The sequence below is a fragment of the Geotrypetes seraphini genome, chromosome 7 (genome assembly GCF_902459505.1).
Source record: "Geotrypetes seraphini chromosome 7, aGeoSer1.1, whole genome shotgun sequence".
NCBI lineage: Eukaryota > Metazoa > Chordata > Amphibia > Gymnophiona > Dermophiidae > Geotrypetes > Geotrypetes seraphini.
The window spans coordinates 10,467,505-10,490,976 of record NC_047090.1 but is presented as its reverse complement, the minus strand read 5'-3'; the positions used below and the strand labels follow the sequence as shown (position 1 = coordinate 10,490,976).

Here is a 23,472-nt window from a genome sequence, read left to right as displayed (position 1 = left end):
CTCTGCTGAGGAAGATAGGGGTGGATCTTTCTTTTTTTTTTTTTTTTTAATTCTTTATTCATTTATAATTTACAACAAGTGTACAGTAAATAACAAATACTTGAAATACAGGACCACTTGAAAATCAGCAATCTGTCAACAAGAAAATTTAACCCTCCCCCCTCCCATTTCACTTCTCCAACAAAATAAATATATCACATGAATATAATATCTTATCATTAGAATATATTATTAATAAACCCCCACCTCCCATACCACAAATAAAATTAAAACTTGGGAAAAGTGTAAATTATTCCTTATAATAATATATAAATGGCCCCCACACATCTTTAAATTTATGATATTAGCCTTTTTGTACTGCCAACGCTCTCTCCATTTTAAATATATGACATACTGAGTTCCACCAAAATGGATAATTCAATCTTGTACAAGTGAGGATCTTTCTAAAAATGCTACAAACATTTATCTTAGCGAGAACTGTGTTAACTAAATACTACATACAAACATTTCAATATACCACCAGCCAAGCAAGTACCTGACATTTTCTGCAAAGCTGACCAAATGGTTTTCTGGCTTTGGACTTTACCTGAATCTCCCCAAGCTGCTCCAACTGCTCTTCCATTTGGTTTCTTGCAACCGTGACATCGTACTCCAGCCGATCATACTCCCTCCATGCTCTGTCTAGCTCCTGGGTATCTCAGAAAAAAAATGATTTTAAGAATGAAATTACAGGACTGCAAAAGAGTGCTAACATACATTTCGTGGTTTCATTTATTTGTGATTTTTTGCATGCTGACTCCGCCCCCCAAAATTATGTCATGAGTAAAGTTCCTTTTCTTTTACTGTACCGATAAAAAAGTTTAGCGCTTACCAACATTCACCCTGAAAATCGCTGCTTCCCAGCATCCATAGAGAGAAACGCTGCTTCCCAGCATGCATGGAGAAAAATCGCTATTACTGTACCCTGAAAATCGCTGGGGCTCACTGGGAATCGCTGCTTGCCTGCCATAAGCCCTAAAAGCTTTGGGAATTGCTGCTTGCCTGCTATAAGGTTTAAAATCGCTGTGGATCGCTGCAGTACTTGTACAGGACGATGAGGATGAAAACACTGCCTGAGTTTCAGTACTGAACATTTCTTGTTTTCCTTGTTGAGAAAACAGTATTGAACTTTTTTTTCTACCCTGAGATTATTACTGTCCTGTTGTGCAATAAATATTGTTATTCCCTCCAGATTGTGAATTTCAATAGTAATAACAGTGGCTGTTTCCCAAAACTGCAAATAACTGTTGAAACATTATTCACGGTTTCAATACTAAAAACGCTAACTTTTACAAAAAAACACGAATAACATATAAAAAGTTATTTGTGGTTTTTCCATATTCGTGGCTATGTTCCGCCCGCATCCACCGTGAATACCGAGGGAGAAGTGTAGTAACAAAGTAAATGATGGCACATAAAAATCCTAGTAAGGTGGCCAGAGTTGTACCTATCGCTCCAGCTTTGGGATTCTGCCAGGTACTTGTGACTTGGTCTGGCCACGGTAAGAAGCAGAATACTGGGCCAGTCTGCCCCAGTATGGCTGTTCTTATGTTACTGGACCGCTAAGAGCATTATCGGATATTCAGAAGTTTAAAAACATTCACAAAACTACATTATTTATTTTTAGAAGTACAGTGGTACCTCGGTTTACGAGTGCACCAGTTTGCGAGTGTTTTGCAAGATGAGCAAAACATTCGCAAACTTCTGTACGAGCGCCCTACCCCCGCGATCCGGCATCCCCCGCAGCGATCCAGCATCCCCCCCCCCCGCTCGCGTTGCCCCCTCTCCACCGCGATCCTACTTTCCCCCCCCCCCCCGAGCAGTCAATGACACACTTTACCCGACTTGGCACCAGTGCCGGTGCCCGAAGATCCTCCTTCTTCTGGTGCGGCCTGGGCTGGGCGGTGCATTGGAGATCCTCCTTCTTCTGGGCTGGGCTGGACTGGCTTTGAGCATTTGCGCATACTCAAAGCCTTCTGGTCTCGCTCTCAATCTCGGAGAGAGCGAGACCAGAAGGCTTTGAGCATGCGCAAATGCTCAAAGCCAGCCCAGCCCAGCCCAGAAGAAGGAGGATCTCCAACGCACCGCCCAGCCCAGGCCGCGCCAGAAGAGGGAGGATCTTCAGGCACCGGCACTGGTGCCAAGTCGGGTAAAGGATGTCATTGACTGCTGGGGGGGGGGGGGAAGTAGGATCGCGGTGGAGGGGGGGCAACGCGAGTGGGGGGGATGCCGGATCGCTGGGGGGGGCGTTGGTAGCCTCGGGGGAGGGGGGGAGGAGGTGGAACCAATCAAAGCAGTTTCCCTTACTTCCTATGGGGAAACTTGCTTTGATATACGAGCAATTTGGTTTACGAGCATGCTTCTGGAACGAATTATACTCGTAAACCAAGGTTCCACTGTATTTCAATAAAGCTGAAACGTTGAATGCTGGTTTTAAGATGAACTGTTCTGTGAAGATCTATTTAAGATACAATTATTCATCTGTAACCCAAGATGTTTGTAACAGTCTTGTTTGTTACATTCTGTGCATGTTATTATTGAATGACGTCTAGATATAGGAGGTTGATAAATTTTTAAAATAAATACTTTAGGCATTCCGCCAAAACAAAAAGCGCTTGGCATTAGTGGGGATTGCTGGCTTCATTCAACCTAATATAAAAATCCATTTCTATACCACAATACTTTTCAGTTCTAAGCTCTTTACAAAGGAATGACGGAAACTCTACATACACAATAGATTAGAAGCTCATTTATCAAATAAGTATGTCTTCCACATCTTTCTAAAAACCTGATAAGAACTGGAACCTAATATCAACTTACTAAAACTCCTGTCCCAGGAAGACACCTGATAAGCTAAGAGTCTCTGGAAAAATCTCTTGTAGATACCACCTTTTACAGTGTCGGCTTTCTATCTGCAAATTTGAAATGATCAACGAGAGAAACTGTGCACATGAGGATCATTTTTTTAAAAATGTGGATTGAAATTACCAAGTCAAATAGATGCTTTGCCGACTGGATAGCACCAGAGAAGGAGCAGGGCAAAAGCTTACAAACCCGGCTCTTTAACCCTTTCAGGACCAAGGGACCTATTTGTCCCATAACTTTAAAATCCTATCAATTTTGATTGGGATAGTCTACAGTTCTAAATTTGATATGTACGGATTCCATAGGATACTGCCTTTATGTAAACAAACTGGTTCCGACATTCATTCATTAGCGTCGTTGCCAGATTGACGAGAAGATTCACTTGCCACACTGTCCATAAGCCAGAAGTGTGATTTTTTTAAATAAAAATAATGATATTTCACAAAAAAAATCAATTTTTTGGCATCTGCAAGCCCTTTTTACCATAAAATGTCGTCAAAACCACAAAAATTGGCCTACGATCCTTATGGTCCTGAAAGGGTTAAGCAGTTTGTCTAATACCCGTCTTTATTAAAGGTCTAAGGGGCTATTCGTTTGTGCACTTAGAAAACGTGTTAAACCTGCTTTGATGGCTTTAAATTTCACTTGTGAGGCTGGCAGCTAGTATAAGATTTCAGCGATGACATTTAAAGCCTTGCAATACCACTGATGATTTCACTAGTTGTCCACTATCTCTCACGATGAAGGGTGAAGAAAGCCGGAATTTCCAATGGATCCTGTCAAACGACGGCTCCTCACATATAATATTACCACTGGAATTAGCAAAAGAAAGGCAAAAATCCTACTTTGTATAGATTTATTTCAGGTATAAGAACAAAAGCATAGTCTTACTGGGTCAGACCAATGGTCCATCAAGCCCAGTAGCCTGTTCTCATGGTGGCCAATCCAGGTCACTAGTACCTGGCCAAAATCCAAGATGTAGCAATATTCCATGCTACCAACACAGGGCAAGCAGTGGCTTCCCCCATGTATTTCTCAATAACAGACTATGGACTTTTCCTCCAGGAACTTGTCCAAACCTTTCTTAAAACCAGCTACGCTATCCGCTCTTAGCACAACCTCTGGCAACGCGTTCTAGAGCTTAACTATTCTCTGAGTGAAAAAAAAATCTCCTCCTATTGGTTTTAAAAGCATTTCCCTGTAACTTCATCGAGTGTCCCCTAGTCTTTGTAATTTTTCACGGAAAATCGATTTTTAAATGGAATAGCACAGGAATGAATGTACCTGAATAACCGCCTCATCCACAACACCGCAACCAGACATAGGAAAACTCACACCCCATTCTCATACCCCCCAATTAAGGAGGTCAAACGGAAAAAAACTATATGATGGTCTCCTGGCCACTCAAGCAGCCAAACTAGACAACCAAATCGCCAATCTATTGACGGCATCCCTCGACTACAAGACTTTTAGAAAAGAAATAAAGACCATACTCTTAAAGAAAACTCTGAAAAAAAGAAATAATACCGCAAGTCTCAAACTCCACCTCTCACTAAAGCCAACTACCCCAAACAAATAACCTTACCCATTTCTTACTCTTTTTGAAAATGACCAATTTTCTTTTTTTTTGTAAGTTCTTGTTGTAATACATCTTGGATAATTCTTTTGTAATCCGCCTTGAACTGCAAGGTAATGGCGGAATAGAAATCCCTAATGTAATGTAATGTAATTAGGTGGTCTTAGATTTCAAGAAAACCACATGGCAGGTATTGTAGGATAAGATTTGCTATTTTAATGTCTGATTTATTGGAATCCGCCTAAGACTTTGTGATTGATGGAATACTTTTTTTTTTTTTGTAAACAAATAAAAATAAATCTTGTGTCAAGACTCCTCTCGTCTGTCTTTTCCATGATGCTTCTAAGTGCCTTCTAGGTCCCACACAGCTGCCAAATTGTTTAACCCGAGATGTCTACAGAAAGCTGAGGTCCAGAACCTCCAGGGTGGCATTCTTAGAAATCCTCAGAGCCCCAGAGTCTCAGTGCAAGGGTGGGAGGATGGTGCAGGGAGGAGGAATTTAGGATCATCAGCACCTGAGCAAGGAAGGCATTTCTGAAAGAACAGCTTTCACTGACTTCTGCGGCTAATTTTTAAAAAGAAGATACGGGCCCTGTCATATGACACAGTTTTGTTTGGGATGTCTATGAGGGCCAAAAGTCAAATCTCCTCGAATAATAATAAGCTGTTAATGATTTTAACAGGAGTTGCCATCCAACAAATAACATACAATTGGAAAGACTACAGGGGGTTGAATTACTGTTTCTGGTGGAGTTCGGTGTGTCATGTGTATGAAATGGAAAAAACATTGGCGATTAAGAGAGGATATTATAAGAAATTTAAAGATGTGTGGGGACCATTCATTGATTACTATAATAAATAAATGAATTTATCCCCATTTAGTATGTATAGGGTGGGAGGGTGGATGGGTGGGTTTTATGACATTAGGATGAGTAGTTACAAAAATATTTGGAAAGGGAGGGGAGGTAATTTATGGTATAAGATGATTTTAAAGTTTCAAGTGAAGACTGTATAGTATGACTTGATTTATTGTACACTTGTTTGTATAATGTAAAAAGGAATAAAGATATTTTAAAAAAAAGAAGATACGGCCACTGGTTGTCTTGTCATGTCCCCATGTCCTGTGTAACTGGTTTTGGTCTAATAAGCAAAGATGGCATTAAATAATCAAGAGAGAGGAAAACAAGTAATGAAAAAAGAAATCCAAATGCAGGCGTGTGGAACTTACGGCCGTAGCGCGCGACACTTCCCGACACGTGCTCAGCAGCCCGTTCTGTAAATCATCTCTTTGCAGAACAACAGCTGGATCATCTCCCTTCATTTCTATTTCTTGGCTGGCCGATAGCAGCGCTTGTTCAAGCGTGTACTGGTGGAATTAAAAAAAAACCAAAAGAAACAGGACTGATGTTATAACGTTCTACACCATTGGCTTGATTTTCTTTCGCCATTAAATGATCAGAGCTCTGATAATAAGCATCAATTGTGGGTAATAAAGAGTAATTAGTCTACCTTCTCCTTGTGCAGCTGCTGAAGTTTTTCTTCCAAAGCTTGGACCACTTTATCTTGTTCACATAATCTACTGAGCTTTGCCTGGTTTAGAAAGAAAAGATGGAAGTCGTGAGTATTTGGCACTTCATTTCTACATTCAAATGTTGTCTTTGATGTCGACTAGCTCTAATCAGATTTATCCCTTACCAAATATGTTAGAACATATTCAAACTGCTTTTGGGATATTTTAAGAGTACTGTACATAAGGCATGAAAACAGCACAGAGAACTGAAGAGCAAATTTTTATCAGAGCCCTTTGCAGACATCATAAGAATAGCCTTACGGAGCCAGACCAATGGTCCATATAGCCCAGTATCCCGTCTTCGTGGAGGCCAAAACCCAAAATAGTAGCAGCATTCCTTGCTACCGTCCCATGTCTGTCTCAACAGGAGACTATGGACTTTTCCTCCAGGAACTTTCCAACCCCTTTTTAAAACCAACTACATTAACTGCTCTTACCACATCCTCTGGCACACACAAGTCAACAGCAATAACTGAGACAGCAAATACAGGACTATTCTGCTATCCGGACAAGTTCTGGCATTCACATCAACTGTATTTTCAGCACCAGCTATCCAAATGTTGTTGTTTTTTTAAAGTTCTGACTGAGATGGATGACTATGGACCTGATGGGTTTTGCACTGTCGCTGCCGGAGAAATGTTCAATCTCTTTTCATTACAGCAGCACATAAAGTGTTATTGTATAGAAAATGTTACAAGCAAATTACATTTAACCACGACCTTTCCAAATCAAGAATAAAACTAACAGTGGCTTAGGAGAAGAGGATGACTTTTTCTGTGTTCATATAAACATAGATTTAAAAAAATAATTAACAAATTGTAGGAATGAAAAGCAATAGCGTACCTGGCCAGTTAAATATACATTTTGATCTAATGATTCAACATAAACCAGTGCTGGGCACACTTATTTATTTTAAAATTTTCTATACTGTTTAAAACTAAATGGTGGACATGAATTACATGCATTACATTATGGATTTCTAGTCCGCTTGTATCTTGCGGTTCTAAGCGGATTACATTGGAAGATAACTGGGCATTTCCAGGAAGTTACATTACATTGGAAGACAGCTGGACATTTCCAGGAAGTTACATTACATTGGAAGATAACTGGGAATTTCCAGGAAGTTACATTACATTGGAAGACAGCTGGACATTTCCAGGAAGTTACATTACATTGGAAGACAGCTGGACATTTCCAGGAAGTTACATTACATTAGAAGGTAGTTGGTTTCAAGTTACATAGTGAGGTTTCAGGTTATTTTGTGACATAGAGAAGAAGATTCCAGCATGATGGGTTTCATGTTAGGTTAGGTTAACCGAATATGTTTTTTTAATAGTAGTGTTTTTATTTCTTTTCGGAATGCTTTATAGTCTGTTGTTGTAGTCAATAGGTTGGATATGGAGGGGTCAAGTTTTGCTGCTTTAGTCGCTAGGAGGCTGTCGTATAGTTTTTTGCGTTGGGTACCTTTGAGTGGCGGGTAGGAGAATGGGGTCTGGGTTCTCCTAATTCTGGGTGAAAGGTTTCGATTTAGGCGATTGTTTAGGTAGGTAGGCGCAGTTCCGTTTATTACTTTGTATAAGAGAACAAATAATTTGAATTGGATGCTGACTTGTATGGGTAGCCAGTGTGTGTCTAGGTAGGTATTGGTGATGTGGTCAAATTTTCCGAGTGAATAGATTAGCCTGAGAGCTGTATTCTGAACGGACTGTAGCAGCAAAAGCTTAAATAAAAAGATCATGACTAATTCTTCAGCTAAACCAGAGAAAATGACTGACTAGAAAAAGGCGTCTATAAAATTACCAAAGACACAATTATTTGTCAACAGGCTCCTTTCACACCAATTTCGTATTTGGCACAAGAGAAATCAAACATCCATGAGTTTATTTTGGGCAAGGGATGGTCCTTTATCTGCTGCCGTCGGTTGCTAACACGTTTTAATTTCTAAATTTATAACGGCTTCATACACAGACAATGCAGTAAATTCACAGCTCGAAGGAAAAACTGGCCTTCCACTTCCTTCTTTTTTTTTCTTACATCCGTGTTGGTTTTAATATATTTAAAGCTGAAGAGTGTTTCACAGCAGAAAAGCTCAGTTTCATTTTGGCAAATATGGGAGATTGTTTGAAAAGAAGAAAATTGCTATTCCGTTTTCTTCAGAGAAAAATGAGAAAACACGATGGCAAAGATACATTTGATAATTGTAAAAATTATCTAACAAATATTGTTAACCAGGAAATGGGTTTTTTTTTATTTTATTTCATTTCTACAGGCTTTTCTTTCTTGTTCTCACCACTGCTACAAACAGAAAAATTTTAAATTACTTTTCTGTTACCAATATTTACACACATTTTTCCAACCCAAAATTTGTATTTAATATTAACCCTCTCTCTTACCTCATAATTTTCTTACACACTACAATTCTTGAACAGTAAGGGGACCCAGCACTAGACAACACAAACTGTATATTGTGACCTTGTATTGCACTCAGACCCTGACTTGTGCTATGAAACAATTCTAACTACTCCGAATGTCAACTAGACTCGACTCTTAGAGTCTAATCTGACCCTGAACTGAACAGGTAAAGGTGGAAGAGACGATTTGACTAAACATAACATGTGTGGAGAGGTGATGGTGCGTTCGGTGATCCCTCATGTGAACTCGGGTGTACAACACGAGATCAGAGCTCCAACGAGACATAAACTGGAGTGGCGGCTGTTTTCGTCGTCATATTGAAAATGAGATAAAGTTTGTAAAACGGTCAGTGCTTTTTAACTATAAAGCATTTGGGGTCGAAAGAGGCACTGGAGGAAATGCAGCCTGCAGGAGATATGACTGGAGGTATTTAGACCTCTTCCAAAGGTCATCAGGCTCTGAAACACCCGATCGGAGGAAGACGTTCTTTACCGAGAGGGGTAGCGGAAACAAGGACAATATCGGAAGTCAAAGCATAGGAATAGCTCAGGATTTCTCAGAGAGACGAAGGGATTGGAGAGCTGACAAGTTGGTGTCGCTAAGAGGAAAAGAATTGCCACAGTGGATCGAGGGAGGAGACTTGTCCAAGGTCACAAGGAATGTCATGGCAGAAGCAGGAGTTAGTTGCACCTTTGGCTTCCCAATCCACTAAGATGAAGTGTCCATCTGATGCACATTTACAGATGAAAGGAAACCAAACAGCCAAGAACGAAAGCATAACCTAGAATACTAGCTATTTTCAAGGACGCTTAGGCGGGACAAAAGAATCCTACACTGTTCTGAAGTGGATCACTTTCCCATTCTGAGGGAAGGATTTAGCACCACAAAGATATTTCAGGCCACTTTACTGAACAATGTGGGGGCAAGGAGTGGAGGGAGCAGCCTAGCGCTTAAAGCCAGGGTTCAAATCTTACCCACACTGGGCAAGTCGTTTCATCCTCCATCACCTCAGGTACAAACACATTTAGGGACATCAAGCGTTTCCCCTATCTCCTTTAACTACTACTAGAAAAATTGTGACCAATACTCCCGCCTCTCTTCCTTCTTGGCAGCTGCTAATGATGGCCAAAGATAGTATGGAAAGCATATGAGGCCCAACTTTGCCTAGTATGACTCAAGAAATCCTGTCTGATGAAGGAGGAAACATCTCATACTTACATCAGTATCTACCTCTTCAGATCTGTATTTGTAAAGGGGTCCTCGACATTCCCCTTGGGTCATCTAAAGGACAAAAGAACATTATAAGAATCGCAACAACAATCAATACATTTTAGTACAGGTACAAGTCACTGAAATCCCATCTTTTTTGTTGCAAAAATATTCATACCACAATTATAACTAACAAGGACTTGCAAACATGCAGCTCACAACCAGGAAATTTGAAGAAGCCAATAAGCAAAGGATGAGAGCATGGCCGGTATTAGTAACAGCATGAGGAAGTGGACCCTTCTAGACAGCCTCGGTTCACACACCTACACGTTCCTCATATCAGAACCGCTAGCTTTCCAAACTGGAAATGTCCGATGTACCCTTGAAGAGCTAGAGCTACACAGTTTGATGCAGTTAGGTTTGGGTAGATCTAACAAGAGCAGAGGACACATTGAAAAAAGACAATTTTATCCTCCCCAAAACCCTTCCAAGCACTCTTCAACTTTTAACGTTGAAAATTTGATGCTCCCTCCAACATCTAACTCAGTACAAAGTTGGTGAACCTATGCCAGATGTTTTCAAAGTCACAGGGGAGCCCAGAAGGAAAGAGGAACAACCCAACTGACATTCTCTTAAGCATAAAGGCCAATTTGAAAAACAACATTTTTATGCAGAACTATTAAAAAGTCAGAGCCACTCAACAAGCAAAAAAATACCAGTTTTTCCCTGGACATTTTACAGCCCTTTCCCTTTTTTTGAACAGTGAACCACCTAAATGACTACAATAGAGCCAGGAAGTCCATTTGCCAACTTACACTGGTTATGATGGGACCTGCATTTATGGAGCACCAATCCCCAGCTGTTTCTTACTTTTTCTCAATGTCTCCTAGGTGAAAGCTCTTGGATTCTTCAACCAGGAAGGCAATATATAAAAATGATAAATAAATATTTCTTGCTTGGATTCCGTCTTTTTCTGGCTTCGCTGTCTCCCATTTTTCAAAAGCTAAAGCTCTCCTACTCTTATTTATGACCGTTTAATTTCTTAATCTCCATTTATACCTTGTGCAGGGTGAGAACAGCAAATGTCTGATGACAAACTGTAAAAATGGTAGAGCTATAATTCCTTAAAACATGCCATGCATCTTGCAAACAACTAGGATTTACGGATTTTACATTTCATTACTCAGCTTTCCAAAGTTGTGCTCAAGAGGGCTTACAATCTAAGCACTAGACTTACATATGTGCATCACTTACTTCGATTTGCTCTACTGCTGTTGCAACTAGCAGATCACAGCAGTGTACAAAAGACAATTTTAAAAAGTCAGAAAAGAATGACAACAATTATTGATAGAAAACGGCATTTCAATCAAACAGCGCTGACACTATAATGTGGGGGGAGGGGAGAGGAATAAGAAGGGCAGTGGAATTATAGTTGGTTACGTGCCGTCAAAAGCTCCCCAGCCATGTTTTCAGGACAGGTTTAAATTTCTAAATGAAGAAAAATGCACGGTGCATGGTTGATTCTAATTGTGCACGTTTGAGTCTGGGAATAAGCAGAGGTGGTATTTATAGATTGGTGAGAGAGGATAGGTACGGTCGAAGACCTCCTCTGTGGGACTTGAATGTGAAAACTAGTTTGTGGATGATGCATTGGTCGATGGGAAGCCTGTGGTATTTTTGTTTTAGCAAAAGGGAAGTGAGGTCATGTCTCTGGGCGTGGCAGCGCGGTTTAATGACTACATTCTGTAGGGACTGTAGTTTTTTTGAGTTTAGAACAAGTGCACCCTAAGTAAATAATCCAATCTCGTAACAAGAGAAGATCAGAGAATGGAAAGTGCTATGGTCAAAGTATCTGCGGATGTAGAAACCCGTTTTGCATATACAGTGGTACCTTGGATTACGAGCATAATCCGTTCCAGGAGCATGCTCGTAATCCAAAATGCTCGTTTATCAAAGCGAGTTTCCCCATAGGAAATAATGGAAATTCGCTTTGATAGGTTCCCCCCCCCCGAGGCCAGCAGTGCTGCTCCCCCCCCCCACGAGAACTGGCATTGCTCCCCCCGAAGCCCCCCCCCCCCCGCGAACCGGCACCCTCCCCCCCGCCGCGACCTGAGGTCCCCCAACCCACCCGAACCCTCTTCTTTGCTGTAGCCTCCACAGCGGCACCGGCACCAGCATGTCCTGTGCGTGGTGCCAGTGCCTGAAGATCTGCTTCCTGTGCTGGGCCTTGAGAGTTCACGTTCGACGTGAGAGTTCACGTTCGATGTGAACTCTCAGGCCTTCAGCATGTGCACATGCTCAAGGCCCAGCACAGGAAGCAGATCTTCAGGCACCGGCACCAAGTACAGGACATGCTGGTGCCGGTGCCGCTGTGGAGGCTACAGCAAAGTAAGAAGAGGGTTTGGGTGGTTTGGGGGGACCTCAGGTTGCGGCGGGGGGATACCCGATGGCAGCGGGGGGTGCGGATCACGGGGGGGGGAGGGTGCCAGTTCGCAGGGGGGGGGGGGGGGGGCGCTCGCAAATCAAAGCGTGCTCAGTTTCCGAGGCGCCGATTTTGCGAATGTTTTGCTCGTCTTGCAAAACACTCGCAAACCGGTGCACTCGTAAACCGAGGTACCACTGTACTTGATATATGCAATGAGAAAGGGAGCTGATAAGCATCAGGAAAGAGGATTCTGCTTGAATAGTTGGATTAAACAAGGGTAAGGGATGAACCAGCAGGCAACCATTTTTCCCTTGGTTTAGTACTAGTTTATGCTCAGAAAGCCAAGTGGAGACAAGTTCCCAAAAGTCTTGAAGAGGTCTGATAGAAGGGTGAAAAAAAAAAAGAAGGTTCTCAGCAGAGTAGTGAAAAGAGATACCGGTCAATTGAATCAGTTTCATAAGAGGATTAATGAAGAGTCTTGCGGTTAGAGAGAAAGACTCATGGTGGGCAAGTAGGATAGTGGCAAAGAATAAACAAGATTCGGGCCATACTGGGGAGGGGGTGGGGGTGGGGGCAAGATGGCAGCATCGACCAGACGCTGAGATCGGGCTCTCTCTACTTTTGAAAATTTTAGCGCTAAAAAAAATGCCCCACAAGAGGAAAGGGAGCATTGAGGCACCAGATTCCTCGACGCCGATGCCCCCAGTTCGTCAGCAGACGATCGAGCAGTTGTGGCCTGGTATCTGCATTAAACCAGGCGAAGTAACTCCGGTGGTGGGAGAGAGCAAAGAAGGCTTTAGCCCACACGAGAATGAGATCTCACTTTCGCCTCCATTCACCGAACCACCTCCCTGTCCGGCTGACTCTGCTGCTTTGGCAGAGGGAACGGAAAGTGTTGCCGAAGTTCCTATGGGGGAAGCGCACAGAGCAGATGAGCTTCTGCCGACGGCGACCAACATTGGGGAGCTTATCCCCTCCGGTTAGGTGACTTTAGCAGCAATTTGGGGACTGCTTCAGAAGATGGATTTTGAGGCTTTGAAGACATCGGCAGAGGTAAAAACACTGGCTAGTAAGAACATTCAAACACTGAGGCAAAAAAAATCTTCACGGAAGTAAAAACAGAGCTGAAATCCCTCTTGGATTTTAAAAATGCCGCAATTAAAGATTCAGCGATATTACACCGTAAACTTGAAAATATAGAAAACTTTAATCTAAGGCTGAATGTTAGGATTTTGAATTTCCCTATCAGCCTATGATATGCTTAAGAAATATTTAGTGGAAATCTTAAAGTACAGATAGAAATAGTGATAGGTTATAGGATGAGTTCAGGGACCACTGACAGGTCATGGACCTGATGGGCCGCCATGGGTGCGGACTGCTGGGCGCGATGGACCTCTGGTCCGACCCAGTGGAGGCAACTTCTTATGTTCTTATATTCCTCGGATAATATTCCTCCTCTGAATAAAGTTTTTTACCAAAAAAACGGGATACAATGGGGGCTGGATAACAAACTCCACAATTGGATTTAAATAATATCTCAGCCATCTTAGAGGAATCTATTACAGATTTGACACTGAGAATGACACTTTTGGCCTCTTTTATTTTCCAACAGGACATTGATTCCTTTATGAAACTCTAACATAGAAACATAGAACATAGAAACATAGAAAGATGACGGCAGATAAGGGCCATATAGCCCATCAAGTCTGCCCACACTATTTACCCACCCTCTTAAGTCTTCTGACCCCTTAAGTATAATTGTAATTATACTGTCACTCTACTGACCCGCTCATTCAAGTCCTAGTGACCCTATCCCTTGGCATGACCCAGTAGGGATCCCACATGGGTATCCCATTTGTTCTTGAAGTCTGGGATGCTGCATGCCTCGACCACCTGCACTGGAAGCTTGTTCCAATGCTCGATCACTCTCTCCGTGAAGAAGTACTTCCTTGCGTCTCCACAAAACTTCCCTCCCCTGAGTTTGAGCGGATGTCCTCTTGTGGTCGAGGGTCCCCTGAGAAGAAAGATATCCTCTTCCACCTCGACCCGTCCCGTGATGTACTTAAATGTCTCAATCATGTCTCCCCTCTCCCTACGCTCTTCAAGAGTGTAGAGCTGCAATTTGCTCAGTCTTTCCTCGTACGGGAGACCCTTTAGCCCCGAGACCATCCTGGTGGCCATCCGCTGAACCGACTCAATTCTGAGCACATCCTTACGGTAATGTGGCCTCTACTTCCGTGTCTCTAAAGAACTGTTCTATGGAAAAAAGATATGGTATTCCTGGATGCAACTAAGGCTACCCAGGAAAGGAGGAAACTTTTCCTAGCAATGCGACAGAATACCAGGGCATTGGGGGCGTCTTTGTTGCTCACATTGTCAAATATGCTCCAGTTAAATATGTTTTCTTTCAACTAGAGCAGTTAAGATCTTTTCTGGAGCTGAAGAAAATTACTGCTGCTGTATAGGTGATAAACTGAATTTAGAATGCAGAATTTGTTATGTTATAGCCTTTTATGGTACCTTTTCTTAGCATAATTGATTAACTTCTTATTTACCTGCTTAACCCCCCTTAATAGTTTTTTTGGTGTCAGGTCAAAAGCGCGCCGGGACAAAGGCGCGCGCAGACAACTGAGCGCAACGCGGAGGCATGCACCAAAGAAAATGACTGTTTTAAAGGGCTCCGACGGAGGGTGTGTGGGGGGGAACCCCCCCACTTTACTTTATACAGATTGCGCTGCGTTGTGGGGGCATTGGGGGGTTGTAACCCCCCATATTTTACTGAAAACTTCACTTTTTCCCTAAAAAACAGGGAAACAATTAAGTTTCCAGTATAATGAGGGCGGTTACAACCCCCCACAACGCCGCCGTAATCTGTATTAAGTGTGTGTGTGTGGGGGGGGTTCCCCAACAAAAACCCCCGTCGGTGCTCCTAAAAACACTCTTTTTCTTCGGCGCGCGCTTCCGTCTTGCGCTCAGTTGTCGGTGCACGCCTTTGTCTTCGGTGGTTTTGTCTATGAACCGTTTTTTTTTGTGGTCTTTATTTTTGGTAAAATGTGATGTTGAACATTTATACCTGCTGTATTATCCTATGCAAGATATACTTTCTTGTAAAGTTATAAAATTGAATAAATATATACAGTATATATATATATATATAAAAAAAAGAATAAACAAGATTCAGAGAAATTGATTGTGAGAATAGATTTCACTGAGCATAGCAGTACGAACAGTTTCAGTACTGAAATGGGTTCTAAAGCCGTTGCTTCAAGTCCACAAAAGAGGACAGTTGCAGGAAAACCATTTGCTCTAGAACTCTGGAAAGGAAGCTTAGAAATATAGTAAATGACAGCAGATAAAGACCTGAACGGTCCCATCCAGTCTGACCATAAGTTATACCCATTAAAAAATACAGAAGCTTGAAATAGATCGATAATGAGCCAAAAGTTGGGGAGTGCAAGGAGGACTCTTTTAAAGAATGAGTCTGACTATAGCCGATTTCCAGAGCTGAGGTACCTATCCAACTATTATGTAAAGTTAAGATCTTGAGGAAAAAGGGTTTAATTCAGGAACTCCAAGACAAGATGAAGGAAAAGGTTTCAGAGTACAATAAGTTAGCCTCGTGATGGAAAGAGTCACAGAGTCAATGGTTGAAAGGATGATCAGGAAAATGAAGTGAGGAGGAGGAGGAGTAGCCACCTGAAAGTTTGAGGGTGATAATATAGTGCAAGGAGAATGAACTTTGTTGGGAAAATATTAGGCAAGGATCATTTTTGATTACTTGTTATGGAGATTAATTCGTGAAAGATGCTACAGAACTCGAGTTGGATTTGGGGTTTTCTTGACATGGTTTGAAAAGTACCGGGGCCTTACGGTAGTCATAGTCTCTCAATTTAAGTTTACAACGTAGATCAGATTCAGATTTTGTTTTCCTTCAGATTCTTTCACATTTTTTACAGTTGCTTCTTTAGATACCATGGTTTTCGGTTCGGGGGATTAAAAGATCTAGATACTACACGTGAGTTACCTCATTACTGGACAAACAACAACAGAAATCAGACATTCACCCACTAGCTCTACGTTTGGAGCTAATCCAAGAAAAGGTGACGAGACCTGTCTTAAGTCATGAGGAATGTTGGTGTCAGAAGTGGGATATGAATGCTGTCACCCTGCCTCACAGTCAAACCATTAATTAGCCTGGCCTTTTCAGTCAGTACTAAAGGAGAAGCTGAAGCATTTTGAATTCAGATTCAAGGCAGTGGCAGTATATTTTATAGAAAGTGATAATCTCAAACAAATCTGAGAGGCTGACAAGAGATTTCTGTAAGACCTGTGGTGTGATATTGTCTCATACAGAAGGCTCATAAAACCGCTAAGCTCAGAAACATAAAAAATGAAGTTCATTTATTTATGTCATTATTCCAGAGAGAAGCAAAGCCGAGCGCCTCGCAGATCTCTCCTCTTCAATATTGTCTTTAAGCGATAGTAAAAACCATACAGAAAAGGTACATGGAGGTATTTCTTTTCATTTCTAAAAACCTGAACTGTGCTTGTACTTTCTAAGTACATTTCTGCATGTTGAAAGATGCCATTACTACTCACTTCAAAAGCACTAAAAATGTTTTTTTAGAGGCCTGAAATGAACCACTGAATGACAGGGAATAAGACACGACCTCTCAGGCAGCTCATGATTCAAGTGCCAAGCAGAGGAGAATGTTAGTGGTTAGGCTGCGGCCTAGCAAGTTACTTTACTCTCCACTGCCTCAGTGCTCCTGGGGAGCACTGAATGCAACTCACCCTGAGCTCAGACTTGGAGAAGACAGATTTTAGAAAGAATGTACAAACGGGATGCGAGACTTCATTGTGGAAAAGGCAACGTTATGCGCCAGCTACAGTATTTGTGATAAGAGCATCCAGATTACAACTGTCAACCTCTGCAACTCACAACACACAAAGAAGTCTAAGTGTCACCAGTATGTTTGGTCATTTCCAAATAAAGACATGTTCAAGCTGACACACAGATGTGTAGTTTGTCATTTCACAAACCTCTGTGTCTATCTGTGCTTGACTGGTCCCAGAGACTGCTATCAATTGGCACAAAGGCAGTGGGGAAACCCCCCCCCCAAAAAAAAAAAAAATCCCTCCTGGAGAACACTGTCCAAAATGAAGCCTATTGCAATATTGATCTTGGTCCACGTAGACATTCATGTCTCCATCTGAAATGGGGAATACAAGAGTATTTTTTGGCCCTGCCCTAATACCACTCAACCACAAGGAGCAGAGGAATTACCACCCTGCACAGCTCTTCCACTCCTTCCTGTTCTAACTACGTGTAAATCATACTCCACCCTTGCCAGAAACACATATTTGTGAGCACATGTGTAAATTCCAGCTTTCCATGTTTCCTTGATATGCATGTGTAAATGTCGGACTTGAGATTCAGATGGTTATTTTAAAAAAACCTAGTCACGATTTGCACATGTAAATACCAAGTCAACTTAAGGAGGGTTCTTGCACTTAAGCATGCCATAAATTTGACAAAGTAAATAAATTATGGGTAGCAGGGAAAGGGAATAGGGTTTGAGAAATCACCTTTCTGTGGTTACAATGATATATTACCAATTATACAGAACCCAATCACATAACACCACTACTGATAAAAGCTCACTGTTTACCAATCTCTTATAGAATTACTGACATTTAAACCCTAAATCTTCAATAAACCGGAATTCATAAATAGACCTATCCGAGCACTCCGATCTGAAAATCAACATCTACTAGTCACCATCACACGCTCAATGCAGCCCCTCAACTATGGAACTCAATGCCTAATCATCTTCGGGAGGAACTCAACCTTAAAGGTTCAAATCAAATCGAAAGTCCTTCTTATTTAAAGATGCCTTTGACCTATCAAAGCGAAAGACCTATCTTCTACCACAGACGCAATTCCCCCCCCCCTATATGTGTTATCCTTTCATGTCTCCCTATCCTATTTAAAATTGTGTTTCTTCCCCAGTTACTACTCATCTAGTAACTGCTGCTAGTCCGTAATGTCCATATATACATGTATATTGTTTGTTAATGACCCAGTACCAGTGAATCTGACCTCAGTACCAGGAAAGATGGTAGAGTCGCTGATAAAGGACCGCATCGTTGATCACCTTGACGGACACAATCTGATGAGGACCAGCCAACCAAGGATGATCTTGCTTGACGAACTTACTGCACTTCTTCGAGGGAGTAAGCAGGCATATAGACAAGGGTGACCCGGTCGACATTTTCAGAAGGCGTTTGACAAGGTCCTGCATGAACGACTACTTCAAAAAATTGTGAGCCATGGAATCGAGGGTGAACTACTCACGTGGATTAAAAACTGGTTGGCGGACAGGAAACAGAGAGTGGGGGGTAAATGGACAATACTTGGACTGGAAAAGGGTCACGAGTGGAGTGCCGCAGGGTTCGGTGCTTGGACCCGTGCTCTTCAATATATTTATAAACATCCTGGAAATTGGTACAGTGAGCGAGGTGATTAAATTTGCAGGCGATACAAAGTTATTCAGAGTGGTGAAGATACAGAAGGATTGCGAAGACCTGCAACGTAACATAAACACAATCGAGAAATGGGCTGCGACATGGCAAATGAGGTTTAATGTGGATAAGTGATGCATATCGGTAACAAAAATCTTATACAGGATGTCCGGTGCAGTACTCGGAGAGACCCCCCAGGAAAGAGACTTGGGAATACTGGTAGACAAGTCAATGAAGCTGTCCGTCCAATGTGCTGCGGCAGCAAAAAGAGCAAACAGAATGCTAGGAATGATTAAGAAGGGGATCACAAACAGATCGGAGAAGGTTATCATGCCACTGTATCGGGCCATGGTGCGCCCCTACCTGGAATACTGTGTCCAGCACTGGTCACCGTACATGAAGAAGGATATAGTACTACTCAAAAGGGTCCAGAGAAGAGCGACTAAAATGGTTAAGGGGCTGGAGGAGTTGTCGTATAGTGAGAGATTAGAGAAACTGGACCTCTTCTCCCTTGAAAAGAGGAGACTGAGAGGGGACATGATTGAAACGTTCAAGATACTGAAGGGAATAGACTTAGTAGATAAAGACAAGTTGTTCACCCTCTCCGAGATAGGGAGAATGAGAGGGCACTCTCTAAAGTTGAAAGGGGATAGATTCCGTACAAACGTAAGGAAATTCTTCTTCACCCAGAGAGTGGTAGAAAACTGGAACGCTCTTCCGGAGGCTGTTATAGGGGAAAACACCCTCCAGGGATTCAAGACAAAGTTAGATAAGTTCATGCTGAACCAGAACGTACACAGGTAAGGCTAGACTCAGTTAGGGCGCTGGTCTTTGACCTAAGGGCCGCCATGGGAGCGGACTGCTGGGCACGATGGACCACTGGTCTGACCCAGCAGTGGCAATTGTTATGTTCTTATGACCCCTTTATTTTAATTTTCTCTCTCTAAACCGCTGAGAAAATGGATAAGTGGAATAACAAATTTTAATAAAACTTGGATATTATATACAGGTACTTATTTTGTACCTGAGGCAGTGGTGGTTTAAGTGAATGGAGTGAGAGTCAAACCCAGTTCCCCAGAGTCTCAGGCAGTTGAACTAACCATTCGGCAACTTCTCCACTCTCGGTTCTGTAAATGATCCTTCATGAATGCAGAGGCAGGCAGAGTTCATTTACATGGCTTATGCCAAGTGATTATCCCCCTTGAATATATTTGGAAATGAAACAAGTGTCGTGAGATTATTTCAGGACGAAATGGAAACCAAGAGCAGCTTCAGCATCTGTGTTTCTAAAAAAGTTTCATTAAAATTTGTTAAACCGCCTCTAATAACTTCTAGGCGGTTTACAAGAATAAAATTATTTTAAAAAATGGAAAACGAACATTAGGACTTACAGGATGGACTACAGGCAGGGGTTGAATTCTGAATAGGAGAGCAAGACATTTAAGGGAAAGGGAAGATTGTGTTTGTGTTGAAGAGATGAAGATCAAATGTCGCTTGCAAAGGTCTTCAGATTCAATTTAAAGCTTGGCTCTACCAATGAGTGACCGCTGACTTCTGCTCGCTAAGGAATCCCAGTTTTGCCCCATCTCTTCCTTATTGTGGAGGCTCATCACAGGGCCTCATTTGCATAAGGTGGAAGTCACTGCTATTCAAGGGTAACATTAAGAACATAAGAAATGCCTTCACCGAATCAGACCCTTGGTCCATCCAGTCCGGTGACCCGCACAGGCGGAGGCCCAACTAGGTGCTTCATAATGAGACCTTGTTTACCTGTATCCCTCAATGTGATTTGCAAGGAGGTATGCATCCAACTTGCCCTTGAATCCTATAATGGAGGTCTCCGTCACAACGTCCTCCAGGAGAGCGTTCCAAGTGTCCACCACTCGCTGTGCGAAACAGAACTTCCTGACATTTGTCCTGGGCCTGTCGCCTCTCAACTTCAGTACATGACCTCTCGTCCGAGTCACATTTGACAACGTGAATAACGATGCATCTTGCTGGATTTTATCTAGTCCTTTTAGTATTTTAAACGTCTCTATCATATCTCCACGCATTCTTCTTTTCTCCAGAGTGAACAAGCTTAGTTTTCTGAGGCGTTCTTTGTAGCTCAAATTTCCCATACCTTTTACTAGCTTTGTAGCTCGCCTTTGTACCCTTTCCAGCAGGGTTATATCCTTTTTTAGGTAGGGAGACCAGTGTTGGATACAATACTCCAGGTGTGGCCTAACCATTGCATCTCACATTCGCCAAAAAACCCACCTGTATGATCCCCAAAATAATGGACTATGGGACTCTTTGGACAATATAAATTCTGATTTTGTACCAGAAAACTCTAAGAAAATGTCTGGTCATCTGTCCATGAGCTGAAGCTTAATTGGGTTATAAAGCAAGACAATGAGCCAAAAAATACAAGCAAGTCTACGTTTGAATGGTTGAAGAGAAGCTTTGGTCTGGCCTAGTCAAAGGCCTGACTCGACCCCAGCAGTTCACGCACAAAAACCTATGAATTGGTCTGAATTAAAGCTAAAATTTTCTCAACAATGATTTGAAAGATTAGCGGCAAAAACCGCAACCAAAGGTGGTGCAACCAGTTAGATTAAGGGGTAGTTACTGGAAATGAATTACTTTATCTCTTGAATAAATGACATAACAATTGAAAAATGATGGCATGGAGGTGGCCAAAACTGTACTTGACTGAGGATATCGAGTTTCATTCTTAGGTTAATTATAGCTGTAACCTTCAATTTGGAGGAGACTCTACTATACCTCAGTCATTTCTCCTAGATTAATTACCCCACCTCCATTAAAACCCTCAGCTGCTTTCTGCAGCTTCTTTTCCTCCACTCCAAATGCTATAAATTCCCAAATTCTTTACTATTTCATATGTAAATATCTGCTTTTCTTGCAGAAGTCTGAAATGTTTGCAGAACATCTCCATACCAGTCATTATTTTTCACCTTACATCCTTATCAATTTCCAGATATACACAACTCATGACATTAGGGTATAATGGCTTCCAGTTTTATTGTCACATTTCACATTTGTACTACCTGCTTGAGAGATGCTGAGTAAAAACAGTCAAAGTATGATGGTCTTACTGCACGCTAACCCTCCAGACATTTCCAAGATGCCTCCTAATCAACGAAAAGCCTCAATTACTATCATTTACTAGAAAGAAGCCATAACTCCATATTTTCAAGTGTTTTATGAAATTTAGGTCATTTTTGTTGCATGCAGGAGGGGAACGATCCCTACTGGTCACAGTTCATCGATTCAGCCATCATTCTACTGCAAGTTTTTAAGTCTATTGGAATGATTTGACTGGCTTAATATTGTCCCTACAGTGCTTCTGTGTATCTGACTTGTGGGCATGTCCAGTGCTACAGATAGAACCTCACACACGGAAGCTGACATCTTCTGGAATTCCTTCAGAATTTCGTAAATCATGTTCATCAAATTGACTTAAATGGACAGAACTGCCTGTCAAAACGCATCATCTGGGAGATGCCAAGAACAGGCCAGAAAATCCTACATGGGGGGATGCGCACTGTGCAGCCGACAGTCTTTGAACAGAGCCTGTCTGCTGCCGCACTGTTCTAGACAGAAAAGCAAAGGCTGGCATCCCGTCCCCTTTGCTGCTGGTGATAATTTCATTTGAAAAAAGGTCAACGAGGCAGTGAAAATGTACAATTTGGGGGAAAAGCGGCTGCTACTGCTTTCTGTGTAAAGAGGTTTTCATTGGCCACATTCATATTGGGCAACTAGAATGTGTCAGAATAGACGTTATGCAAAGTAGAAATTTCAGACATATGTAACACCTTAAAAGGAACTTCCTCATTACAGACTTTGAAATTCATTGTGTTTGCTGGGACGGCTGACCTCGGTACAAGCGTTACAGATTCTATCGTGTACCTGGGCAGTTTAATGTGCTGTGAAAACAATGCCACCAACAACCTCTGTATTTCGAATTGTACTTGGCGGAAGTTGATAACAGCAGTGAATGCAACGTAGAGATAGGAACATAAGAATTGCCATAAGGGACAGACCGAAGGTTAATCCAGCCCTGCATCCTCTATCCAACAGTCGCCAACCCAGGTCCCAAGCACCTAGCTAGATCCCAAGTATCCAAGGAATAAGCAGTGGATTTCTCCAAGTCAACTCAATAATGGCCTATGGACTTCTCTTTTAGGAAATTATCCAAACCTTTTTTAAACCCTGCTAAGCTAACTGATTTCATGCATGGTCCTGTGCATTTTAAAGGCCTTTGTTTAATATAGGGGCTAATAGTGCATCCATAACTTCCTTTTTGCACAAGAAAACGTTGATAACAAGTAACAAAAAAAGATCTATCAAGAAAGAGTAAATCAAATTCCTGAAATTAAACTGTAGTCAAAAATAAATTATGAAACCCTTTTACAACCTTCCCTAACTCGGAACTTTCACAATGACCACATAGGACTTTGATTAAATGGATGCCGATGACACCTGGAAAAGCACAAGTACTTTACAACATCACAATGTCCTGCAAAGCCATGCCAACGGTGGGTGTGCAGCCTCGAGTCAAGCATGAATGACTGCAAAACAAAGAAGCGTGGCAATGTTATGAACAAGTCCCAGGAAGAACCAAAAGAAAGCAAAACAAGTAACCAAAGCTGGCACGAAGGAAACGGCCATGAATGAGAAGAACAAATTCATTCGCTATCCAAGACCTTACTTGCTGGAACAGCTGGGGCCTGAGTGCGGAGTTCTCGATCATAGTGTGAACCAAGGTGATTAACGGTTCATTCTCGGTCATCTACATAGCAAACATCAGATTTCAAAGATGACATTGTAGATAACAAGCTCTACCAT

The 23,472-nt window shown here is 42.0% G+C and overlaps 1 protein-coding gene across 4 annotated transcripts in view; it reads right to left on the bottom strand.

Annotated features, from left to right (window-relative positions):
- PLEKHA5 (pleckstrin homology domain containing A5) overlaps window positions 1–23,472 on the bottom strand; it is a 299,351-nt gene that overhangs the window by 42,955 nt on the left and 232,924 nt on the right. For all 4 annotated transcript variants that reach the window (XM_033951918.1, XM_033951920.1, XM_033951917.1 and 1 more), the window contains 4 exons: window positions 9,681–9,743; window positions 5,990–6,070; window positions 5,709–5,846; window positions 587–688 (listed from right to left, as the gene is read on the bottom strand). In XM_033951918.1, the coding sequence (XP_033807809.1) occupies window positions 587–688; window positions 5,709–5,846; window positions 5,990–6,070; window positions 9,681–9,743 (384 nt within the window). The remainder of the gene's footprint in view (window positions 1–586; window positions 689–5,708; window positions 5,847–5,989; window positions 6,071–9,680; window positions 9,744–23,472) is intronic.